This window comes from Solanum verrucosum, unplaced genomic scaffold (genome assembly GCF_900185275.1).
Source record: "Solanum verrucosum unplaced genomic scaffold, falcon-dt-bn FXZP01000235.1, whole genome shotgun sequence".
Lineage (NCBI taxonomy): Eukaryota > Viridiplantae > Streptophyta > Magnoliopsida > Solanales > Solanaceae > Solanum > Solanum verrucosum.
Genome location: NW_026019948.1, coordinates 2,916,295 through 2,940,656, shown reverse-complemented (window position 1 = coordinate 2,940,656; position 24,362 = coordinate 2,916,295). Strand labels below are relative to the sequence as shown.

Here is a 24,362-nt window from a genome sequence, read left to right as displayed (position 1 = left end):
GAGACTCCAACTATGAACATGCCAGATTTTCCATGATTTTAGTAGTTAACATGATGGTCTCTAAGAAACATCATATAATCTTGTTTATTGATTGTTTTATCTTTTGCATCGAGAATCGAAAATCAAACAATGTACTCATCATTTAAGTCAGAAATACTCATAACCAGGACATAAAGCAAAGGAGAAATGAGATCACTCCTTGCCTCAGGCCCCTCTTGCCTTCAAAGAAGCTACATCTCTCTCTATTCACCTTTATTGAGAAGCTTGTAGTTGTCACACATTCCATCAAAAGATGGCTAACTTTGGTTGAAATCCATACCAATCTAGCATTTTCCCAACAAATTCTCATTTCACCATATCATAAGTCTTCCTCAAATCAATTTTCATTAATCATCTTAGAGTGGTCTTCCTTTTATAGTGCCTTAGTCAATCATGCCAATCTGAAACATTTTGAATCAGTAATTTGCCTTTGACAAACACAGTTTGTTTAGGATTTTACTAGGTCAGGCAAAATACAATAAGCATATATATTACATAGGATCTTAGAGATGCATTTGTATTGGAGCATGAAATTGGCATAAACTAATTATTGATATTTTCAGGCATATCATTGTTAGGGATAAGAGATATCATAGTTGTATTCAGTTACTTTTAACATTTTCCTATTCCTAAAGAACTCCTACATACCTCATCTCCTATTACATCTCTGAAAAAACCACCACCATATCCATATGAGCCACGACTCTTAAGTCTTATCGATATTTATACTTCATAATGTTTTCAGTATCTCATGTGATAAAACTGGCTAAGTACGTAGCTGCATTTGTTGGGACTCATTTAGTCTAGGGTCCTACTCAAAGATTTTCCTACTTGTTTTCCTCTTTATTCTTCTCCCTATCCCAACAGATTCTTATAGTAGCTAGCATAAAAAAATCTCAAATATATTTGAGTCTGATTATGCTTCTTGTGAGTTGTGACCTTCCTCATCTCTCAATTGAGTGACTCATTGCATTAGTTTTTTCCTTTTTAACACTGAGAAGAAGTACTTAGTATTATGATCTCCGAGTTTTATCCAATTAACTTTACTTCTTTGTTGAAGCACTGATTCAACAACAAATTAATTAATATAAATACTTATAAAAAAATACATGCAAAATTTAAAATAGACAAGAAAAATAAAACAAATGGAGTAATTATTTGGAAATTTAAAACATTATTAAGTGTTTGTTTATTTTACGTTTTTCTCTCTCCGAAACATCCATTTATACAATGGGGGAGCTAGGCACGGTTCCTAACCTATATACAGATATATTTTTATATATCTAGAAAAAATAATTATATCATAGGAAGACATAAACCTTAGCCTCAATAACATTGTAACGGTTGATATTAATCACAGTACTGTAAATATATATACAAAAATTACTTCTGTAAAGGAATTGAGCTAGCGTTTAATCATAAATTTTTAAGTATTTTTGACAAGTCATTTTTTGGTTGAAGTTTTGGTTAAGGCCATGAAGCAATCAAAGTATCAAATAAAAATACTCTTTTAACTCTTTGTAAATGAGACACAAAGATAAACCTCTAACTTTGATGTAAGTGAAACAACTTCAATGAAGACATTAGTAGATTTTGACTTCTCCCCCAGATTAGTAAGAAAACTTGTAAAATGATATATTACCCTCTAAAGCTGTGGATGGATCTAAAGTTACTTCTATTGGCTTGTACTAAAATTTGTTCAATGATTTAGGCTTGATCGTCTCGAAGAAAAATAATAAATCAGATTCCTCAAAAATGTTGATTAGGCCCTAATTATTATAAAAATGTCAACACCTTTTAGGATTGCATATGACTTGCTGTTCAATCATTTCGCATTTATCATATTATTCCTTCTGTTTATTTTTATGTGTTACTATTTGACTTAACACACCTATTAAGATTTTTTATGATTGTGTTATTTTTACTTGCTAATACACTTCATCTTTATTCTCACCCGCCATTTTAATTACTCCCTTTGTTCAATTTTACTTGTTACTGTTTCACTTGACACATTCATTAAGAAAACAATTATTGATGTAGGTATTTTCTCACACTATTCCTACTAATTAATGTTTAGAGGATCTTGATGAATGATATGGAGAATAATATTTAATGCTAAGGGTACAACATGAAAAAAGATAGTAATTATTTTTTCTTGATACGTCAAAAGCGATAAGTAAAAATGAAAATTTATTTTAGAAATAAGTGGCAAATAAAAGTGAATAAAGAGAGTATTCTCTCTATCCCTAATTACTTGTCCACTTTATTATGGACAGAAGGAGTATCTTTTAAGGAGCTGAATATCAGCGAAGTGACATTCAATAGACATAATAACAAATTTATCCACCTTTTGAATAATAATCCAAGAAGTCATTTTTTTGTCCTCAAACCTTGCAGTGCATTTGTTCTTTCATTTTCCATCAAATCATAATTGATAGACATTGAACCAAAATTCATAAACATCATTCCTGCTTTTGGTGATTCATATTCATAGTTATTTGTATGTTGTAATTTTGTTCTTGCTTATCATTGGATTGATTGTTGAATTGGCAAATTCATCTTTTGGCATTGAAATATGTAGTTAATGGAGAAATTTAAATTTCAAACTAGATGAATATGTGTATATTGGTTCTTTCACTTGGGTACTTTACACAAATTTTCATGGATATACATGATATACAAGAGATAAACATATATATCCCATAATATACATAAATATACACGGAATAGATACAAAGATGAAATTTCAACCTCGAGTTTTGAATTTAAAATTCAGCTCAAATCGACTCCAAGCACCATCAGATTGATATTCAAGCTCCTTAATTTTTTTCAGACAAAACCCAAGACGAATCGATCGATACAAATCACAAATATGCATAACGAATTTTTTTTGATAAAAGCTTCCATGAAGAATCCATAAAATGAATGAATTTTCCAACCCAACAACACAATCGATGAAACTTCCCCTAAAACGAAGAAAATTTGGCATTGAAACACGAAATTAATGAACTAATGTAGATTTAATCGAGAGATTTAGGAGAAAATATTGAATAATTTTGATTGAAACGATTAGGAGAAAGAGAGTAGTATAATATTTTTCTATTTTAAAGAAAAATAGTTTTGATTATTGGGTGTTCATTTTTGTAGCTATATATTAAATTTAAGCTATCGGATGTCACAAGTCAAAGAATGAACTCTTTTATATTAGAGATTAATTAATTGTTGACATGCTGATCATACAGTGCATTTGTTATTGATATTCTAAAGGGACATTGACATATATCAGTGTATATCTATGTATATATTATTATTATTATATTTGTTAAAGACAGAACCTATGTATATCAACGTATATAATAATGTATATTCATGTATATCACGTTACACGTCTAAAACAATTACACATTTATATAAAGTTACTTTTATGGTGATTAATGACTTTTTGCGATACTAAGACAACATTGACTATTATTTTTTTTTCACAAAAAAATAGTTCAAATGACTTTGATACGATAAAATAAAGTTCCTATATTAGCTTTCACTATTTCACACACACGTTGATTAAGTCCACACAATTTATATCATCTTCCACCGATAATAGGGATCATAAGTTAGCCATGTTTAATTCATCACCTCAAGTTTCAATTCTCTAATTTAACTTTCTTTTTCATTTATTACCTTCCTTTTTTTTTTCGGTGAGGGGAAGAATATTAATTAGTTAATTTATGGTTTCAAAGATTCAAATTTAGCTTACTGATATATGATTATATACCCATCGAAGCAAATTTAGAATTTAGAGCGTACTCAAAAGCGAAGTTTGAATAAAAAATTACAAAAAATTATGATACTATGTAATTTTATATCAGGTATACACGGCACATATTTGTATTTTTTGGAAAAGAAAAAAACTAGCAGTGCACATTCTTGCAATAGAGACAACAACAGATATCTGATATACATACAATATACTCCCTCTTGTCTACTTTTGAATTGACACACCTATTAAGAAAACAATGATGGACATAATGAATTTGCCATTTTACCCCTATTAATTATGAAATTGATGAATTAAAAACTCAAAAAGTTCTACTTTTTTCAAAGTAATAAATTGAGGGTATACTAGGTAAAAAGAAATTGTCCTTTATTGAGTTGTCAAAATAAACAAGTAATTAAGGACAACTAAAAAATAAAAAAGTGGACAAGTAATTAGGAACATAAAGAATATATTATTTTTAGGTGTTGGTTCCACATACGTACAATATATTCATTTATCCTTCATATATAGTTGATCTGTCTCGTACAGTTGGTCTGCACATACAATCTGAAAGCACATATACCAGAGTCAACTGAAATACATATAGTTGATGTCTTCACATACATACACATACAATCAAAATCAGATATTGTATTTGTACAATTTTAATTAGGATTAAATATTGAGAAAAAACCCTAACTATATAATTTAAGCACCCAAATTACTCATAGACATATTACATATATAATAATAGTTTGACTTTTTACCAACATAACAATAGAATCTTTGAAAAACAGAACAAAATAAAAAAAATAAAACATAAAACGGAAAATACCAAAATGAGAAAATGGTCTAAAAACTCCCCAACCTATATCCGAAATCCCAACTACACACTCCAACTTCACGGGTGTCCTATTACCCCCCTGAACCTTTTATTTTTGATATTTTATAACCCTTAAACGCTCAATTTTTGTCATTACCATATATACACATATGTATGTATACACGCGCTAGGTGGGCCCACTTTCTTCAATTTTATTTGGACAAATTACTTAACTACACTCCTTTACTTACCTTAATATCCATTTATCCCTACTTATTTCAAAAATTTCAAAAATCCCTTATTTTACCTATGTATCCCGCATGTATCCCGTGCACAACTCTATGTATCCCGCTATGTGGAATGTATCAAACCTAATGTATCCCGCTATGTGAAATGTATCAAACCTAATGTATCCCGTGCACAACGCTATGTATCCCGCAAACATCATTTTTAAGGGATTTTTGGTAAATAGAAAACTAAAAGGGATAGGATGTTATTTAGTACTTATAATATGTGGTTCCTATAATTTATACATTTTATTTTCCTATTTATTTCAGATGCAGTAGACCCCACTTTTTTTAACTTATTCTTTTAACCAACAACATGTTTACTCTTCAATTGAATATCAACTTTTCTTCTTCTTCTTCTACATTATTCTTAGCAAGTAATGCAAGTCACAGTGATCCAAGAATTGTTTCTTTTCAAGATTATTTGCTCCGCCACCCAGATAATTTTAACAATGTCATTTATCATGTGATGTAATCTTTTAAAAAATAAATAAAATCGATCTTTAAATGAAAAAATGGATCTTGCAAATTGGTATTTTCTAAATCAGTAAATCTTCAAGTTCAGATGTAATGGTGAAGGAGTTGGAGGAAGGTGAAAAGACTGGGTGTACATACGTTGTGGTTCTATATTTATGAATTGAAGAGGGAAATAACTTATTTTTGGGCATTGACATGGAGAAGAAATCTCAAGCTCCATAGCTAGATCTAGTTGACTTTGCAATTTATATTTATGAGTGAGGAAAATAACTTTGAACCTTGAATCTAATAACGATTTTTTTTAGAGAAGATTAGAAATTCTAAAGGTTCAAGATTTGAAATGGAAGTTACCATTGAAGCTTTGAAATGAAAGACAATCGTTCCCAAGCTTCAAGCTTTTTAAATGGCAGAAGAAAGGAAGAAGATGGAAGATTTGTGGGAGAAAAAAAGCTAAGAAATGCAAGTTGTAATTGAAAGCCTTAATTTTAGGTTGATTTGGACTTACATGTGGATTCCAAAATGCAGATAATGTGTTTTGGATACATCCTTACGCGCATAAGGGAGGTGAGAACACCTCCTATGACATGTCAGCGTTTAAGTGTGTAGAAAATAGAGAAATATGAAGTTCAGGGGGTAATAGGACACCCGTGAAGTTGGAGTGTATAGTTGGGATTTCGGGTATAGATTGAGGAGGTTTTAGACCATTTTCTCTACCAAAATTTATAAAAATGATCCCTAGAAATCTCTCCTTTTTAATATTCTTTCTAAAATATCTCCCCACAATATTTTTATTTCTTGATGTTTCTCCTCCTTTTCTAATCTTCTCCTAACACTCTTTTTCTCTTTCCACCTTTTATTTTTCTGAAAATTTTCTCTCTCCTTTTCTTACTTCTCTCTCTTCACTAGTCTCTTTCTCCTTTCTTCTTTTTTTCCCCCATTTTTTACCTTCATTTTATTTTTCAAAAAGATTCTTTGTTCTTTTTATTTCTCCCCCTTCAATAATTTAAATTATTTTTTACACCATTATAGGTTGGAACATATAACTAAAAATTAAATTTATCATTAATGTATGAATTCATTTTTTTAGAATTTATTTAGTTATAATTTGATATAATTCATTTATTATGGTAAAAAGTAAATTAAATTAATTTGAACTTGACACCAAAGTTCATATAAATCAATTTGATGATACTAAAAAATTGGTACATACTTGATTAGATTATGATGTTTACGTATTATAGAGTTGTAACATATAACTAAAATCAACTTTACCATCAATTAAATCAATAACTTTTATAGTTCTAATTTCTAAACCAACATATCACCAAAAATTAGTCATACCATACATCAAAATATATGTGTTATAGCATATTGTAACTTTAAATCAACAAATTATCATTATTTTTTAACCAACAAATTCACCAATTATTTTTAGTTGTTATAGTTATTAAAATTTGAACTCTACAGAAAGGTTACACCACATTATACACCATGTAAATTAACTTGATGATACGAAAAAGTTGGTATATACTTGATTAGATTATTGTGTTATGCATTGTAGGATTGAAACGTATAACTAAAATCAACCTTACCATCAATTGTAAATCAATTTCTTTTATAGTTCTAAACCAACATATCACCAAATATTAGCCACACCATCGATCCATCAAATTTAAATCAACAGATTATCAGTATTTTAACTATATCATCCACCAAAATGTATACACTAAAACATATCACAGTTAAAAAAAAATCAATAAATCACCAATTATTGTATCAGATCAACCGCCAAAGATTAATACATATCATTATTTAAAATAACATATCATCAACAATTGTACCAAATCGGCCACCAAACACATACACTAAAATATTTTTGTGTTTAAAAACTATGAACCACATGATACAAATCATATTCACTATGATCATGTGGATGTTCTTCGAATTAACAGTTGTAATTTTTTCTCTTTGTCTTCTTTTCTTTTGTCGATTTGAAGGTAATAATGAGAGAATTTGCACGAAAATCTTTCTCCTTACCTTTTTTGGCGAATTAGTTGTAACATAGAAAGAAAATTCAATATTGATGGCATCAATTGCTCTTTTATAGTCGCTTATAGGATATATAGTGAATGCATTTAGCTCAAAACATAATTTAGAACAAACAATGGTGTTGTTAATATTGCGTCGAATCCTTAACCTAAGACTTTTTCTTGGAATAGAATCTATAAAATTTTTCATATTAAAAAACAAACTTTGTTCTTGAATTAGAGGTGATTTTTTTTATTTTTTTAAAAATAAATAGAAAAGAACCAAAAATATTATCAAGAATGGAGGTTTATCTAAATACTAACAATGAAATAGATGAAAGAGTAATAAGGAAGAGAAACATATCCCATTAAGAGAGAAAATATTCTTGTAATTGAGATGAATAATGAAGAAAAAAAAAAGAGATTTTGTTATGAGTCCCAAACAATAAGCACACTAATAAAATAAAATAAAAACAATGTAATATTTTATATTGGTATATTTGTAATTAAAAACTTAATTTTATAAATAACAAAAAATATATTTTATATTGTAAATTAAAGTCTCAAACACAATATCCTTATTATTTTTCCTTAAAATATTATATGCGCACAAATACAATGTATCTTGTTACTTTTTGAAAGAAAAATAATATTGCTACATTTTGAAAAAATAATTCTCGCTTAATATTATCACAACAGACGCTAATAACGCTGCGTATGAATTTTTCCCCGCTTTAAATTTCCCTCTTCTCTTATCCCCTTTAACAAAATCTACAATTCCTCAATAACCCTTTAATATTTTGGTAACTTACAGAAATCTTACTAATATTCGAGTTAATTACTTAGATATAAGTTATTTTGTAATATTACAAATCTTACCAAATTTTAATACGTTTAGATATATTCAAATACATATATCTCGAGTAATATGAAGTCAAAATTAGGTCTAATATTTTCTTTTTCTTTTTTGGGGTCCAATGCTATTCTGTTGGATTTGCAATTTCTAAGTTATAAATTATGATTACTGTTTTATGTCCAGGATCCCTAGGCACCACTTTGCTTTGACGTTGCTTTTTTATGCTTTTTAGCCAACAAAAGATAAAGTAGTACGTGTATATCAACAATCAATTGTGCCTTTTAAAGTTATATACATATATAGTAGTCCTTGAAATTCTCTTTTCCTGCCCCTCCAATTATTTAACAACGACTAGTTCAATAAAGTTATTACAATTACTGCAATTAAATAATACTACATGCTTTGAAAAAGTTTGGCCATCATGAATAATGGAATCAAATTCACAAATATTCTCCAAAGTTGGGTTTTTTTAATAAAATAAATTGTAAAGTGGTTTATTGTTCTTTTGAGAAAGTTTATTTATTCGACACCTAAAAGATCGTAACAACTATTTCTTTCATAAAAATGTACATCTTAACGTGTTCTTAGAAATATACCATTTTTGTAGTATCGAATCAGAATGTCGAAAGAAATAGTGACGTGTCAATCTTACATTGGCTAGATTTTATAATACGGAATATATGCCGTTGGGATTACTAGTTTGACAAAATGACCGAATTATATGTACAACATATATTTCGTGTATTGTATAATATGTATATTTAGTATAAAAAACACGCAGCCTAGATGTTTTGTACATATATTATAAATTGAATGACTAATGCCCTTTAGATACGTAATTATCCCTTTATAATAATCGAGGAAATAGAAATTCTCAATAAATCATTATAAATCAACTAAGTTTAGATTTGAATTAATTTTTGTCTTCCGTTCTTTTTGCGTAAATAATAAGGTATATATATTTGGATCTGAAGAGGAACAATTACATTTTATAGATATCACTTATTTTTAATATAGTATATTTTAAACGTTCTCACTTTTTACACAAATTCTTTGTATGAGCGCAAATTTTTTTAAACAAACATGGATTTTGATGTGGTGATTGAAATTCCTTCATCCTTAATTAGATGTCTCGATTTGAGTCCTAGGAATGAAAAAATTATTGGTGGGAGCTCCACTCTGATCCCAAAAATGGGTCGTACAATACATAAATTCAAATTTAATTGAATTTGAATATGAGTGTTGAATACGAATGAAAAACCAAAAATAACGTTTTCACTAACTCTTGATTAATTCACTAAAATGATGATTCTTAAAACATAGAAGAAAAGGTTATTTTTGATAAATGAAAAAAAAAAATACTATTACTATTTTTCTTTTCTAATGCTATTTGCTTTTCCTCAACGGATACAAAAATAAATAAAAAATGTGCACAAGACATACGCATTAGATTTAGGTGCAATACAAATTGGAAGCAATAGTATAGGTAGTTAATAAACACCGCCAAATATTATGGTCAGATAAATATAATCTTTTCATATTTAATAAGATATTTCAGGTTTGAATTCTTAAATTAATAAAAAATATATAATAAAAACACTTTTTTTTTACGTGGCACAAATTTAAATTAATTGAGAGCTTAAAGCAAAAACATGATACATAATGAAAACTTAAAAAACATACTCATAGAGGAGAAAAAAAGGAAGAAAGAAGAAGCTATTACTTTCAACAACAACAATAATATATTCAGTGACAGAGTAAAAATTTTCAATAAGGAGGTTCAAAATCTGAAAAAATAGACACATGAAGTAGTCGAAGGGGGTTCGACATCTACTATATATACCTAAAAAATTATTTTAACCATGTATATATTATATAATTTTCCACCGAAGAGGGTTCAGATGAACCCCTAATAGTAAGGCGACTCCGCCACTGAATGTATTCGATGTAATTTCATAAGTATAGTCTAAAAAATATAAATATACGAAGATTCCATCTATAATGTGATAATCAAAATATTATTACTAATAGATCCTCGACTAAAAGAGTGAAGTTGTTCGAAGAAGGACAATTTTTTAATAATCGAATTAAATAGTTGTAAACGAGATTATGACTTGAGGAATTGCTTTTGAACCTAACCCCTTTTGTTGATAGGACTAGAGTTGCTATTTTCAAAGTAAAACTATCATATCCGTTGCCAAAGAAAATGCTTGCTCATATGACACGCATTTAGTACCTTGTTTAGTACTATTTATTTATTGTAATATATTAATATATATTATCATAATTTCTTCATGTTCCCAAGTAAAATTCTTTATTAAATACCTCTTAATTTGCTTAAATCATGTATCAATGCTCCTTTCTGGCCTAACGAATATTGTTGCTTGATGAAGGTTGGTAGAGTATTAAGGTAGCGCTTGATCATAAATTTTTAAATATTTTAAGTAAGTTATTTTTTGTTAATGATGTGATCTCTTGTCCATTTAATATTCATCGAGACATTTCTGTCGATGACCCTCAGTATGAATTGTAACATAAACAATCTTAATTATTTCAGACGATGTCTATAAACTTTTAAAATGTTAAATTTACATGACCTATTAAAACACATTTTTTTACCCTCATTATAAATATTTGTTAATTTCAACATTGTACAAATTTCTTAGAATGATCAAAAGTGAAAACAACACTAAAATTGTTTCACTTTGATTTTGGAATAATAATTTTGCATTATGTCGGTAGAATCTATTCTGGCATTTGATAACTTGAGTAACATCTTCAATTGGAGGAATAAATACAACAGCTAAGTCTTTATAAATTTAGCTATTTTATAGGTATATTTTGAACCTGAGACCTATGATTAAGGAATTAGCAATCACATTCACTGCACTATATTCTTCAGTGATTTAATTTTCATGTATGTTAGTACAATATAATATAGCAGCTCTATATTGTGTCTTGTAACAAAAAGAATGTACCCAAAAATAAAATAATTTCCCCCCCTAAACGACTAGTTTCTAGGATGCTGTGGGTGGTCCCAATGAGAGGGAAAACCTTCAAAGCAAGGTTGAGAAGAAAAAGAATATGGGACCAACATGAGTTGTGGTGTAGGAGTGAAACTGTTTCACTCATAATTAGAGGTCTTGGTTTGAGCCCTGGGTATGGAGAAAATCTTGTTGGGAGTGTCACTCCTGAATGAGCCATACAGTACGCGATTCAAATTTAATCAGGGTTCAAATATGAGCTCCAAACATCGAGCGCAAAACCGAAAAAAGAAAAAGAATATAGGGAGGCTGAAAAAGTCCAATTGTTGCTACAATTTAGGTATGTATGGATGTGTCAACCTCATTTTCAAATTTACTTTCAAACACCTTTGGACAAAAGTGATTGTGGAACCTTTGGGCTATACATCATACACTATTTGGGTGACCTACTTCGAGGGATGGATCTAAAATTTTCACAAAAGATGATTGAAAAGTAAAAGTATAATATTTAAATTTGGACTCTCAAAATAAATTTTAAACGTCTTAATCGTGACTTAATTCTAATTTTATATTCAAGAGATTCAAATATATACCGAAAAAGTTATAAAATACTTTATATAAATATATATATACACACTATAATTTTTTGAGGAGGAAGTTTAGGTGAACCCCTCCTACAACACCCTAGATCTAGCTTTGCCTGCTTCCACAATATCTTGATTAATCCTTATTAAGGGCTTGTTTGATTTCCACGACAAGAGATTATAAATATAGAATTTTGTGATTTTATAAGGAAATATAGAGGGTAGAGTGTAAATTGCTAAATATATTAAATAGAATAAATTACGTAACTAAGTAAACATATACTAGTTAGTTTTTACTAGTCCACATTACACGCACATCACTACTCTCTACTGATCACATCTTATTTCTGATTGTAAATTTTTTATGAATGTTCTATACAACACGAAAATTAAGAATATTTATTAGGAGACCAATCATATAACTGATGTATGAACAAAATTAAACAAAACTAAACCTTTTAACGAACGAGAAGGGAGTATGTATTGACATTTTAACATCATTGTTTGATTTTCTATTGACAAAAAAGTAGGGGGGTGATAGAGGAGACCTTGAAGGTTCCAACCTTCACATGATAAATAAGACAAGATAAATGACAATTTTGGACAGGAAATTTGGTGTGCATCTCTCTTGTCTTCATATTCTTTTCATCTTTTGGACCATATATATATTACTATACTTCTCTAACTAACCATAAATTATTAGTAGCAATCAAAATAAAATTGCTGTACTGTATAACAGCTTAATATGAAATTATGAATTATTATCAGATCCTGTTATTTTCATCATCATATAGTTGTGTCATAACTAGTTTAAGGATCCACAACTAAATAAATTTTAAAATAATAATAATAATAATAAATCTCCATTTGAACTATGTGATATTGAATAAAAATATGTTTTTTTTTTAATCCTATAAAAACAAAGGTGGTTTTTTTTTGTTCAATAAGGGTCAGTTGGTTGATGATTTTAAGGCGAGCTATGCAAATATGAAATTATGCCTAAGTAATATCATATTTGTCAATTGGTTAGATGGTAAATTATTTATATATAGTATTAATACGATGTTAGGTTTGCAATTTAGAAATTTGCGTACTATTACCTATATAAGATATGAGGAAAATCTACATAATATTATTTTATCCAGGATAAAAGGTGGAATAACTAATTTATGAATGATACTAATTTATATGTGTATAACTAATACCTTTTTAAAATAATAATATATAAATTTCCTCATAGCTAAAAAGAAATTAAGACAAATAAATTGACTCAAATAAATACTACTCCCTCCATCTTTTTTTTTATATTCCGTCCCAAAAGAATGTTATCTTATTATAACTAAAAATTATCTTTAAAATTTTCCTATTACCCATAATAATAATAATATCAGATAAAATTAAAGTGAAGAGTAATTAAGAAAAGAATTTGAAAGATAAAAATTTGAGGAGGGATGGAACACGAGAGAAGTGGCACCCATTTTGTTTTATTAAAATTAGAATGGATGCAATAAGTCAATAAGATGCTGTTTGTAGGGAAAAGGACAATATGCGAGCCACGTTGGAAGTAGTAAAAAGCACATAGAAAACCAACTTGAAAGAAGAAAAAAAAGAGTGTGAGAATAACAAGGTCCAATATTGGGACCCAATCTTTGAAATCTGTGACTAATACCCCAGTTTTCCTTCTAAGTAAATAAAAACAAAGACTCCTATTTTTTGTTTAATTTTTCATCATCAATATAATTTCATAAATAGAATCGAAAGAAAATAACGTATATGAATTTCTATGTGCATACAAGTGAAATATATAATTTATAGTAATGAGCAAACAAAACAAGAATAGTACTTGTGTTCCTCTAGTCTAGTGGAGTAGTAGTAAATCACAACCTCTTCTCTCTCTTTCTTTCTTTGTCAGAGAGGTGAAGAAAATTGTTGATAACTCACTTTTATTAATACTACTACTACTTCACTATTGTTTCTCTTTCTAATGGAGTAGTAGCAATAAAATGCAAAAGTGGATTGAAAAAATAAAGATTGCAGCTTTTGTATTTTTTTTGGACATGTCAAAAATTATCTTGGCTAAACAAAGTCTTCTCTTTCACACCTCCCAAACTCCTATCAACTACAGCCCTATAGAGATTGGAGAATCTAGGGTTTGGTCTCTTATTTGTTTTCTTTCTTTGCTCAATGTTATAGCTCTGCTTCCTGCCCTGTTTTCTGTTTGATTGATTAATAACCTTCAGGTTATGTCTTGTTTTTTCTGGTTGATTTTACCTTTCTTGAGTTGAATTTCTCAAGACCCACCCCTTTTGTTTCTTTGTGTTGTATCAATTTGGTTGGTATCTCTTCACTCTTTTCTGTTTCTTGTATCATCTTTTTGTTTTACTTGGTGACATATGGAGGAGATTGAGGAAGCTAACAGGGTTGCAGTTGAGAGTTGTCATAGAGTTATTACTATGTTATCTCAACCTCATGATGAGAAACAGTTTGGAAATTTAGTAAGAGAGACTGGAGAGGCTGTTCACAAGTTCAAGAAAGTGGTGACTCTCTTAAATTCAAATTTGGGTCATGCAAGAGTAAGAAAAGCCAAGAAAATTTCGACCCCTTACCCTCATAGCCTCTTGTTAGAGAACCCAAGTTGTAAAATTGATGATCAGCCTAAACCTCTACAGTTGCTTCCTATCACCTATCCTGAAAATATTAGACTAGAAAATGGTTCTAATGTGAATAGGATTCACCCTTCATTGGAGTTAAACTCGCATAGTAAAAATCCTCTTCAGTTAGCCCAACAAACACCTTTGTCAAGCTATCACTTTGCTCAACAGCAGCAGCAGTTGCAACAGCAACAACAGAGGCGATATCAGCTTCAGCAGCAACAAATGAAACAGCAGGCAGATATGATGTATCGGCGTAGCAATAGTGGGATTAGTTTAAATTTTGATAGCTCTACATGTACTCCAACTATGTCATCAACGAGGTCGTTTATCTCCTCGTTGAGTATTGATGGAAGTGTTGCTAACTTGGATGGTAATGCCTACCATTTTATTGGGGCTTCGCGCTCCGCGGATCAGAGCTCATTTCAACACAAGAAAAGGTGCTCCGGAAGGGGAGAGGAGGGAAGTGTGAAATGTGGAAGCAGTGGCAGATGTCACTGCTCGAAGAAGAGGTTCGTAGTTTAATTTAAGCATCATACAGTTCCTCTTTGATACTTTTATGGTTTACATACTTAAAAAAAGACTTGCTGGATTATGTTTTAACAGGAAGCACAGGGTAAAGAGGTCAATCAAGGTTCCTGCTATAAGTAACAAACTAGCTGATATTCCCCCGGATGAGTATTCTTGGAGAAAATATGGACAGAAACCGATTAAAGGTTCTCCGCACCCCAGGTATTATTCTGGCCTTCCCCGTATAATGCAGCGGTATTAACACTATTGTCTGCAAATTTGAACAGAATTACTACTCATTTGAATTACTAAAGGTTTTGCTGTGATTGCTTCTTAGTGTATTACACGTCTTGTTGTTTATGATGTTGTTTCTACTGCTGTTTTTTGTCTCATAGATATATCTTTCACAAGCCAACGTGCTCATGTTTCCCCCTTTGTTTTGCTTGAATGTATCTTGTTTATCTTACTTGGCTGGTGGAGATAGCAAGTCCCTGGATATTTAACAGATTGGATGATTTATTAGGATTAACTGAATCGGCTTTGTTAACATCTTTGCTAACTGAAAGGGGATGTTGTAATGGTACATTTGTTGATAAAAAATTGCTAAACTAGAGAATGTGAACTGGCTGCTTTGTGTAGTCTTACCTTTCCGTCTAGGATTCTTTGTTCGCTGGTAGCTCCCCGAGGTGTGCAATTTCTATGATTCAAGCAAAACACAGACTCAGCTAAAGTTTTCCTTGGCTTGTACAGGGGATACTATAAGTGTAGCAGCATGAGAGGCTGTCCTGCCAGGAAACATGTCGAGCGATGCTTGGAAGAACCTTCGATGCTTATTGTCACTTACGAAGGAGAACATAACCATCCTAGGTTGCCATCTCAATCGGCAAATGCATGAGATCTTTAGAGAAATGCTAACAAAGATCATCAAAAGCCTCGAGAAATTTCTAATACTCTATTTTTGACCGGCTTCAATTGTTCCTGTACATATTTTGCTTTGAAGTGCAATGCAGATGGGGCCAAATACTAGTTCAAAATTGGGAGGGTCTATTAGGTATTTGGAAAGGCAAATGTAAAGCCAGGTTCAATTAGAATGATGCAGTGAGACTTGAGGTTTCCTAATTGTAAAATTATCCTCATAAAGTATGACTCCCTTTTTGAAAAAAGTTGGGATTTTTGCAAATTATCTTTTGTGCTTATTTAATAATCATACTACTTAGGATGCAGATCTTGGGTTGGACGGTAGATTTGATTTAATCCTACCAACAAGGTAAAAGTTCACATAGCCAATCAACTGAGTTAAACGGCTCCTACGGCCCCTAAAACGGAGGAGCATGATGCAATGATGGTCAGGAAAAGAATAAGAATATAATAGCTGTTTGTAGACGAATTTTAACACTACCTCCTATAGAATCAATGCTCTATTAAGAAACTTATGTCTTGGGCATAGGGAACTAGCTATTGCAGGTTAGTATGTCAATATCAGGAGTGAATCAGGGGTTTGTCCCTTTGATATATATTATATACTTAATAAATGACACATGGTGACTGATGGTTTGCTCTTTTGCCTTAGTTGGGAATAGGAATGATGTGCATTATCTAAGCAACTTTGTTTTGTGCCTTTCAATTCTTCTATAATTAAGATCAACTAGTTGGATTCAAGTTTAAGTTTAGTGTAGGTGTTGGAAATATCTATTCCATTCATAAGGAGTGTTAATTAGCCTGATAGTCCATTAGTTTATTCTCTTTAATAACTCTAATCCTATTGTATAAATTCACCATTATGGGTGTAGTAAAAATATGCAGGGTTAGTGAAACGTTATGCATTTCTCAAGGATATATTTATGCTGTGAATAAAGGAAATTATTTGCGTTCGTAGTCCTGGTTGCTGCAGATCCATTTTCACTATGGAGAAACCCGTAGGTCTTCTGATTGCTACAAATCCGTTTTCACCATGGAAAAATCCTCAAGTCTCCTTACTAGTATTTACTTATTCAAAATACTGAAGTGATATAAAAAATCTACATTAACTGGTAAATATCCGAATAAATAAATAGGATTAAGAGTTGTTAATATTTTTTAATCCCTCCCTAGGACCTCTTAACTCTTTTTGCTACCTTAATAACTCACACTCACGAGCTTAAGATTCAAAAGTGAGAGAATATTCACCATTCGAGAAATTCTCTCTCGTCAAATCGTTAGGCCCACAATTGGATACGTTGTGTTTCCTGTGAAAGGGCATGTGGTACGTCATGTCTCATTATAGTGGAATATGTCAAGCAAAGCACTAGCTAAGAAAAGAGTGCAAGTTAGTGCTTCACAAACTTTTTTTTTTTCATTCGGTGTTCGATATCTACATTGAAATCTAACTAAATTCCAATTCCAAAAAATTCCACATTGAGGATGTAAAATACTCTCTAACAAAAGTGACTTCGTACCCTGAAAAACTCGAATCCTAAACCTCTAGGTAAGGATGAAGCAAATACTTCAGTAACTTGCTTCTCTTTATCTTGTTTCAAACTGCTATGCTTGAGCCCTGATTTGAAAGCTGAATTGGCCATTTGCTAACTTTATCTTAAAATTGAGTCGATAAGACACTATGGCTCCTGCTTTTATTTCCCATTGTTATTATGGAGTCCGTACAGTATGTCAGCCATTCAACATGTATTTTTTTTTCATCTTAAAGTATATCATATATTTATATTGAAGTTTGATTTATTTAAATGTATATTATGTAACATGATTTTTTTCATATTTAAAATTTATACTTGATATCTGTAATTAAGAGTGGACTATCCATGATACCACAATTCTTATTGGTCTTTCGACGTGTATGTTGCTTCCTTTGGTTGGTTAAAGGATTAGACTTCGGCCGTTGCATTAAAAAATTAAAGCTCGTTTGATAGAAAGTATTAGAAAATCTAATACATATATTAGGTATGAGATTTTTTTTCTATTTGATACGATTTTGAGACTATGCATGATTATATTACTAATGTATGAGCTATTATTATAAGAAAACATGGGTAAAGATAGAACTATTCTTAATACACCAAATTAAAAAGTGGATAAGAAATAGTTTTAGCATAATTAATCGTAACATTACTAATACATCATATTTAATAGGGATAAGAGTCTGAAAAATATCTCAACTTTGGTCGGATTTGCTGTTGCGATACTAAACTTTCATAAGGACCTATTACCTCCTTAGACTATTTAATATCATATTTTTTACCCACTGAACTATTTAATAGTGTATTTTAAAGGTATATATGTGCCCACGTGGACACATTATTATTTATAATTTTGCATTATTTTTTATGTCCACGTGGGCAAATATATATGTTTAAAATACGATATTAAATAGTCTAGGGAGGTAATAGGTCCTCATGAAAGTTTAGTATCGCAACAGCTAATCCGACCAAAGTTAGGGTATTTTTCAGACCTTTATCCCTATTTAATACTATTCGTACACACTTTCACGGAGAATAGTTAAACTTGCGCTTGAATATGCGATATGAATCATGATTTCAATTCAACGTTTGGAATCAAAATCATGATTACAAATCAAGATCACAAACCACATTGTCCAAACATTGTAAAATCATGACTTCATATCAGATGTCCACACACACAAACTTAGTTATCAAAATCCCCCTATTCAATTTTTTTTTTTTTTTTGAATTTTTTTCCATTTTATTTAAAAATAAGCATTTGGTTATAAAAGTTTCAAATACCACTTGACTTTTGTTTTCACTTTCACTTTTTCTTTTTATCTCTCTTCAATTTTCTTCTAAATATTTTTATATTTATAACATAACCTTAAAAAAATCATTTTATTAAAACATATATATTCAATTTCTAAATATTTATTATCAAAAGTATAACCAAATATAACTCCAACTCTAACTTTAAATTTTTTAAATAAAGTGTTTTTTTTTAAAAAAAAATTCACTTCCAAACTCCCTGTACAAGCTCAATTATGAATTGATGGATATGGGAGAAATTCCCACCAGGTTAGAGTGATTTTATCGGATTTGGTCCCCTCCAATATATGGTCTGTCCAGTTCCTCAAGTACAACTTTATAATTTTGACACCTGTCCTTTTAATGATCAACTATGTTAAATTTATTTAATTAACCAACAAAGTTAAACCATGGATAAGCACACAAAGCATCATTCAATTTCTGTGATCAATCCATCCCATTTGCATTCATTGTTGTACATAAAATTCTTTTGATCTCCCTATTGAAAACCTTAACTTGACAATTTCTTTGCGGATGATAGGGCGTGACAACTTTGTGTTTGACTCCATATTTACTCAACAATGTCTCAAACATCCGATTACAAAAATGGGAACCTCCATTAGTAATGATAGCTTGGGGAGTTTCGAATTTTGTGAAAATACATTTCTTGAGGAATTAGATTACACTCCTTCCTTCATTCTAGGAAAGGACACCGTCTCTTCCCACTTAGAGACATAGTCAACAACCATCAAAATGTATTTGTTACCATACAAGCTCACAAACGGATCACCTATCAAATCAATGCCCCACACGTCAAACAATTCCACCTGAAGTATGAGAGTAAGAGGCAATTCATAACATCGGGGCACACCCCATGTCTTTGACATTGCATACAAGTTTTGACAAGGAAATTGACATCTTGTTACAACGATGACCAATAAAAACCACTTTGAAGAACTTTTTAAGCCTTTCACATCCCGCTATGGTGTCCACCCACGGGAGACACATGACAAGCCTAAAAAATGGAACTAGTCTCCGCTTCTGGAACACATCTCCAGATCATATGATGTCACCCCCGAGATTACCCCCTAGACGCGACACAATGCTTAGAGCCACGAGTGACCTCAAGCTAACCTCATGACATATCTTGGAAGTAACTAGGGCCATCAAGTTGCAGGCTAATATACCTATAAAATTTTGGGGACATTGTGTCCTGGTTGCAACATATTTGATAAACAGGCTACCTAGTTCAGTTTTAAAGGGTAAAACACCTTTTAGCAAACTCTATGACAAAGAACCTTCATTTCCTCACCTAAAAGTACTAGGGTGTTTATGCTTTGCTAGAGTGCCAAATCAGCATGATAAGCTTGGATCATGATCTAGAATTTTTGTACATATGGAATATTCAGAGGTACAGAAAGGCTATATTTTATATGATTTAACTTATAAAGTATTTTTTGTTAACAGGGATGTAATATTCAATGAAACAATGTTTCCATTTATCAAAGAAAAGACATCAGATCCCATGTTTAAAGATACTCATTCCACTTTAGATCATTCATCTCAATGGTCCAGCATTCCTATTTACCAGTCTGAACAATGTACAAGTGTTGAAGGGAGGTCAAGGACAACAAATGATGAAACTAGAGAGGAATATCAACATAATGGTGAGCTAAGGGTTAGGTTGAATGAAGAACCATTGCATGAGTTAAGGGCTGAGTTGAATGAAGATCCATTGTAGGTATATGTACAACCACCTATTGATAACAATCAACAAAATAGAAAATCTGCAAGAAGCAGTAAACCACCTATTTAGATGAAAGATTTTGTATCTCTCAACATTCATAAGGGTTTAGGCTATAGTATTCAAAACTACATGAGTTCTGATAAGATATCATACAAGTATAATGCCTACATAGCTGCATTTTTAAACAATGTAGAACCAAAGTCTTATGCAAAAGCTGCCACATATCCAAGATTGATAGAAGCTATGAAGTCTGAAATTGAAGCATTGCAAAGCAATCATACTTGGGACATAGTGACTCTTCCTGAGGAAATACTCCAATAGGGGGCAAGTGGATATTCAAAGTAAAATATAAATCCACATGAGAGGTAGAAAGGTTTAAAGCCAGGCTGGTGGCTAAAGGCTACAGCCAACATGAAGGAATTGACTATCAGGAGACATTTTCTCCTGTAGTAAAGATGAAGACTGTTAGGTCTGTGTTGGCATTAACTCATCAAAATTAGTGGCATGTACATCAAATGGATGTATTTAATGCATTCTTGCAAGGGGACTTGTTTGATGAAATATATATGGAAATGCCACAGGGATTCACAAGCCAGGGGGAGAAGCAAATATGCAGACTTGTGAAATCACTATATGGGTTGAAACAATCCCCTAGGCAGTGGAATACTAAATTGTCTGAGGCACTATTGCTGCTAAAGTTTAGACAAAATGATTATGATCAGTCTATGTTCATCAAGAAAGATGAATCTGGAATAATGATTATTTTTGTATATGTGGATGACATGCTAGTTACAGGAGACCGTCTAAAAGTTGTGGAAGAAACAAAACGAAAGTTAAAACATGATTTCAAAATGAAAGACCTTGGAGAACTGAGGTATTTCTTAGGAATTGAGTTTGCCAGGTCTGACCAAGGAATACTTATGCATCAGAGGAAGTACACATTGGAACTTATAGCAGAGGTAGGACTCAACAGTTCCAAACCAGCTTCAACTCCATTGGACGCAAATTTTCAAGTTAACAACCAAGCAGTTTGATGATTACATCAGATCACGAAGCTCAGAAAATTCCAACACAAATGATCCACTAGTAGATCAAGGAGCATACCAAAGACTGATAGGAAAATTGTTGTATCTAACCGTGACAAGACCTGATATAGCATTTGGGGTCAATCTTCAACAACCAAAAAAGTCCAACATGGATGCTGATCTAAGGATTGTGAGGTATGTGAAGAACCAACCTGGTCTAGGAATTCTAATGTCCAACAACAAGAACACTATACTAACAGCTTTATTGTGATTAAGACTGGGCTTCATGTCCACATACTAGTAGGTCAGTAATAGGCTACATAGTCAAGTTTGGTGAATCCTTGATAGCTTGGAAGTCTAAGAAACAAACTACAATATCAAGGAGCTTTGTAGAAGCAGAATACATGAGTATGGCTGCCACAGTGTCAGAGTTAATATGGCTTATAAGTCTGCTAAAAGATTTGGGAGTGAACTTGAAACTACCTGTAGATATCTACTTAGACAACAAGGTTGCTATACAAATTGCAGCTAATCCAGTCTATCACGAAAGAACAAAACACATTGAAATAGATTGTCATTTTATAAGGGAAAAAATAGACAATGGATTGGTGACAACAAGGTACATATCAACAAGAGATCAACCATCAGATTTGCTTACCAAAGGCCTCAATACTGTGCACCATTTATATCTTAATTCCAAGCTAGGGACTTGTAACATTTTCTCACTACCTAGCTTGAGGGGGAGTGTTGAAGGATAAAATAGTAACATCACTAAGCTAGTTAGTTAGTCATCTTAGTGGTTAAGTTAGTTACAACTTCTAATCAAGAAGTTAGTTACACTAAGATTCCCTATTAGCTTTCATTATATATACTTCTGTACCCAAATCAGAAACAAAACACTTGAATGATAATCAATGAGAATTCTCTCTTTCTAATTCTTCTTCTTCTTCTTCTTCTTCTTCTCTTCATTTCATTTCACTAACAAGTTCAGAGTTACTTTTGCAACAAGGGATAGATTAACTATAAATCGTTAAGTATAGGGTTATATCCGATCTTTTTTCCTTTTATTTTTAGTGTGAAAATATGAGAAATAAAAAGAAAGAAACGTGAATGGAAAAAAGAACAAAATAATTTAAGATTGTTCTTTTGAGGCTACATTGTAAGTTATTTTTTTGTATCTACCAAAAAAGGAGGGGAATATATGATAAATTTTATAAGAAGATGAGTGTAGGAATAAATTTGATCATTAAGATAATAAAATTGAATTATTCATAGAATTAAAAAAGGTAAAAAAAAAAAATCTTAGTTGAGAAAGATCAAATGTACCTCTTAACTTTGCGAAAGGATCAAATATACCTCTATGGACTTTTTTTTTTAATAATATATCGAAAACATATAATAAATTTAATTATTTTTTTCACTCCCATTAGACAAATATGGTATATTTGAGCTATTTATGTAATAATAGGACAATATATGAGCCACTTTTGTAACAAATGATATATCAACTCTAAATTCCGAATTTGAGAGATATATCATGCCATTTTTCCTTAATTCTTTTGGGGTCAAGTCTCGTCTATCCTCTTTTAATCGAGTTAGGTAGATATTAGATTAAATATTAAAAATGGTTTAAAAAATTGTGATTTTACTATTAGATAAATAATTATGTGATTTTGATGGAAAAAATTATTCTTGTATGTCCATTTAAGGAATTTAACTTATGATGCAATTTAAATAGAAAATATATAAATGACAAACCATATGTACTAGTATCAAACCAAATCTTCCATTTAAGGAATTTAACTTATGATGCAATTTAAATAGAAAATATATAAATGACAAACCATATGTATTAGTACCAAACCAAATCTTTTGTGAGAGAAAAACAAAACACATTCCAATTCCTATCTTGTCTTCACTTTTCACACTTAGGGTCTGTTTGAAAAGTCATATGATAATAGAAATTGATGTAATTACTAGGATAGTAAATATTAGTATAGTAATTACACAATCTATTAATTACATCGATTTGTTTATTTGCTACACTGTAATTACAATATAATTACACATTTATTGTTTAGATGTATAAATGCAATCATAAGGTTATATTAAATTTGATAATAAAAGTAAATTATTTAAAATTTATATTAGAAAAATAAGAAACTTGATAAATGATATTATATTAAATATTTAAGATATATATTGTATTTTGAAAATATATTAATTAATAAACATAGTTTTAACTTATATTATGAAAAAATAATTGATTTATATTTTTCATATTAGCATATTTCAATTGAATTAATCATAAAAACTAAAAGAACAAAATTTATAAGAACATCTTGAAATGCATGTTTGAAAAGAAGATTAATATTATAAATAAAATGTCATAAATTATTAAAATGTTTGACAAAAAGATAATCTATCAAGTCTTATTGAAAAACAAAAAACTTGCAGTGTGAAGTTTCAAATCAGTGCTACTAAAACAAATGAAACTAAAAATATAACATAGGTTCTAAACTCAAAACAAAAATTTAATATATAGTTTTATGTTAAATTTGAACATAACATTTGTAAATATGATTGAAAAGAATAGGAAAACATAAGTCTATAATCTTACTCAACAATTAATTCTACTTTAATTTAAAAATACTAGCAAAATTATGTTAATGAAATAAATAAACATGGTATAAAAATAGATAATACGAAAAATTGCATAGAATCACATGAAGTAAAGGCTGAGAATGAGAAAGAATAAAATAAAATAATATACAATAATAAAAGAAACTTTTAGAAAATCTTAGAATAATGAAAAATAAAAAAGAATTTATAATAATAGAAATAGAAAATAAATT

At 30.4% G+C, this 24,362-nt stretch overlaps 2 protein-coding genes across 5 annotated transcripts in view; one reads left to right on the top strand and one right to left on the bottom strand.

Moving 5' to 3' along the window:
• The window catches only part of LOC125812740 (photosystem II reaction center W protein, chloroplastic-like), a 428,451-nt gene that overhangs the window by 87,472 nt on the left and 316,617 nt on the right, over positions 1 to 24,362 (bottom strand). The gene's annotated exons all lie outside the window — the stretch shown is intronic.
• On the top strand, positions 14,210 to 16,146 carry LOC125812594 (probable WRKY transcription factor 21). The gene is made up of 3 exons (XM_049492088.1): positions 14,210 to 14,994; positions 15,089 to 15,214; positions 15,743 to 16,146. Exons 1-3 carry the CDS (start codon positions 14,225 to 14,227, stop codon positions 15,885 to 15,887), a joined length of 1,041 nt encoding a protein of 346 aa, XP_049348045.1. The 5' UTR covers positions 14,210 to 14,224; the 3' UTR covers positions 15,888 to 16,146.

Bases quoted from the DNA above. Each gene is read 5' to 3' on its own strand.
- LOC125812594 (XM_049492088.1), top strand. From the start codon at position 14,225: ATGGAGGAGATTGAGGAAGCTAACAGGGTTGCAGTTGAGAGTTGTCAT. The intron at 14,995-15,088 runs GTTCGTAGTTTA...ATGTTTTAACAG, and splicing joins TGTCACTGCTCGAAGAAGAG to GAAGCACAGGGTAAAGAGGT. The intron at 15,215-15,742 runs GTATTATTCTGG...TGGCTTGTACAG, and splicing joins AAAGGTTCTCCGCACCCCAG to GGGATACTATAAGTGTAGCA.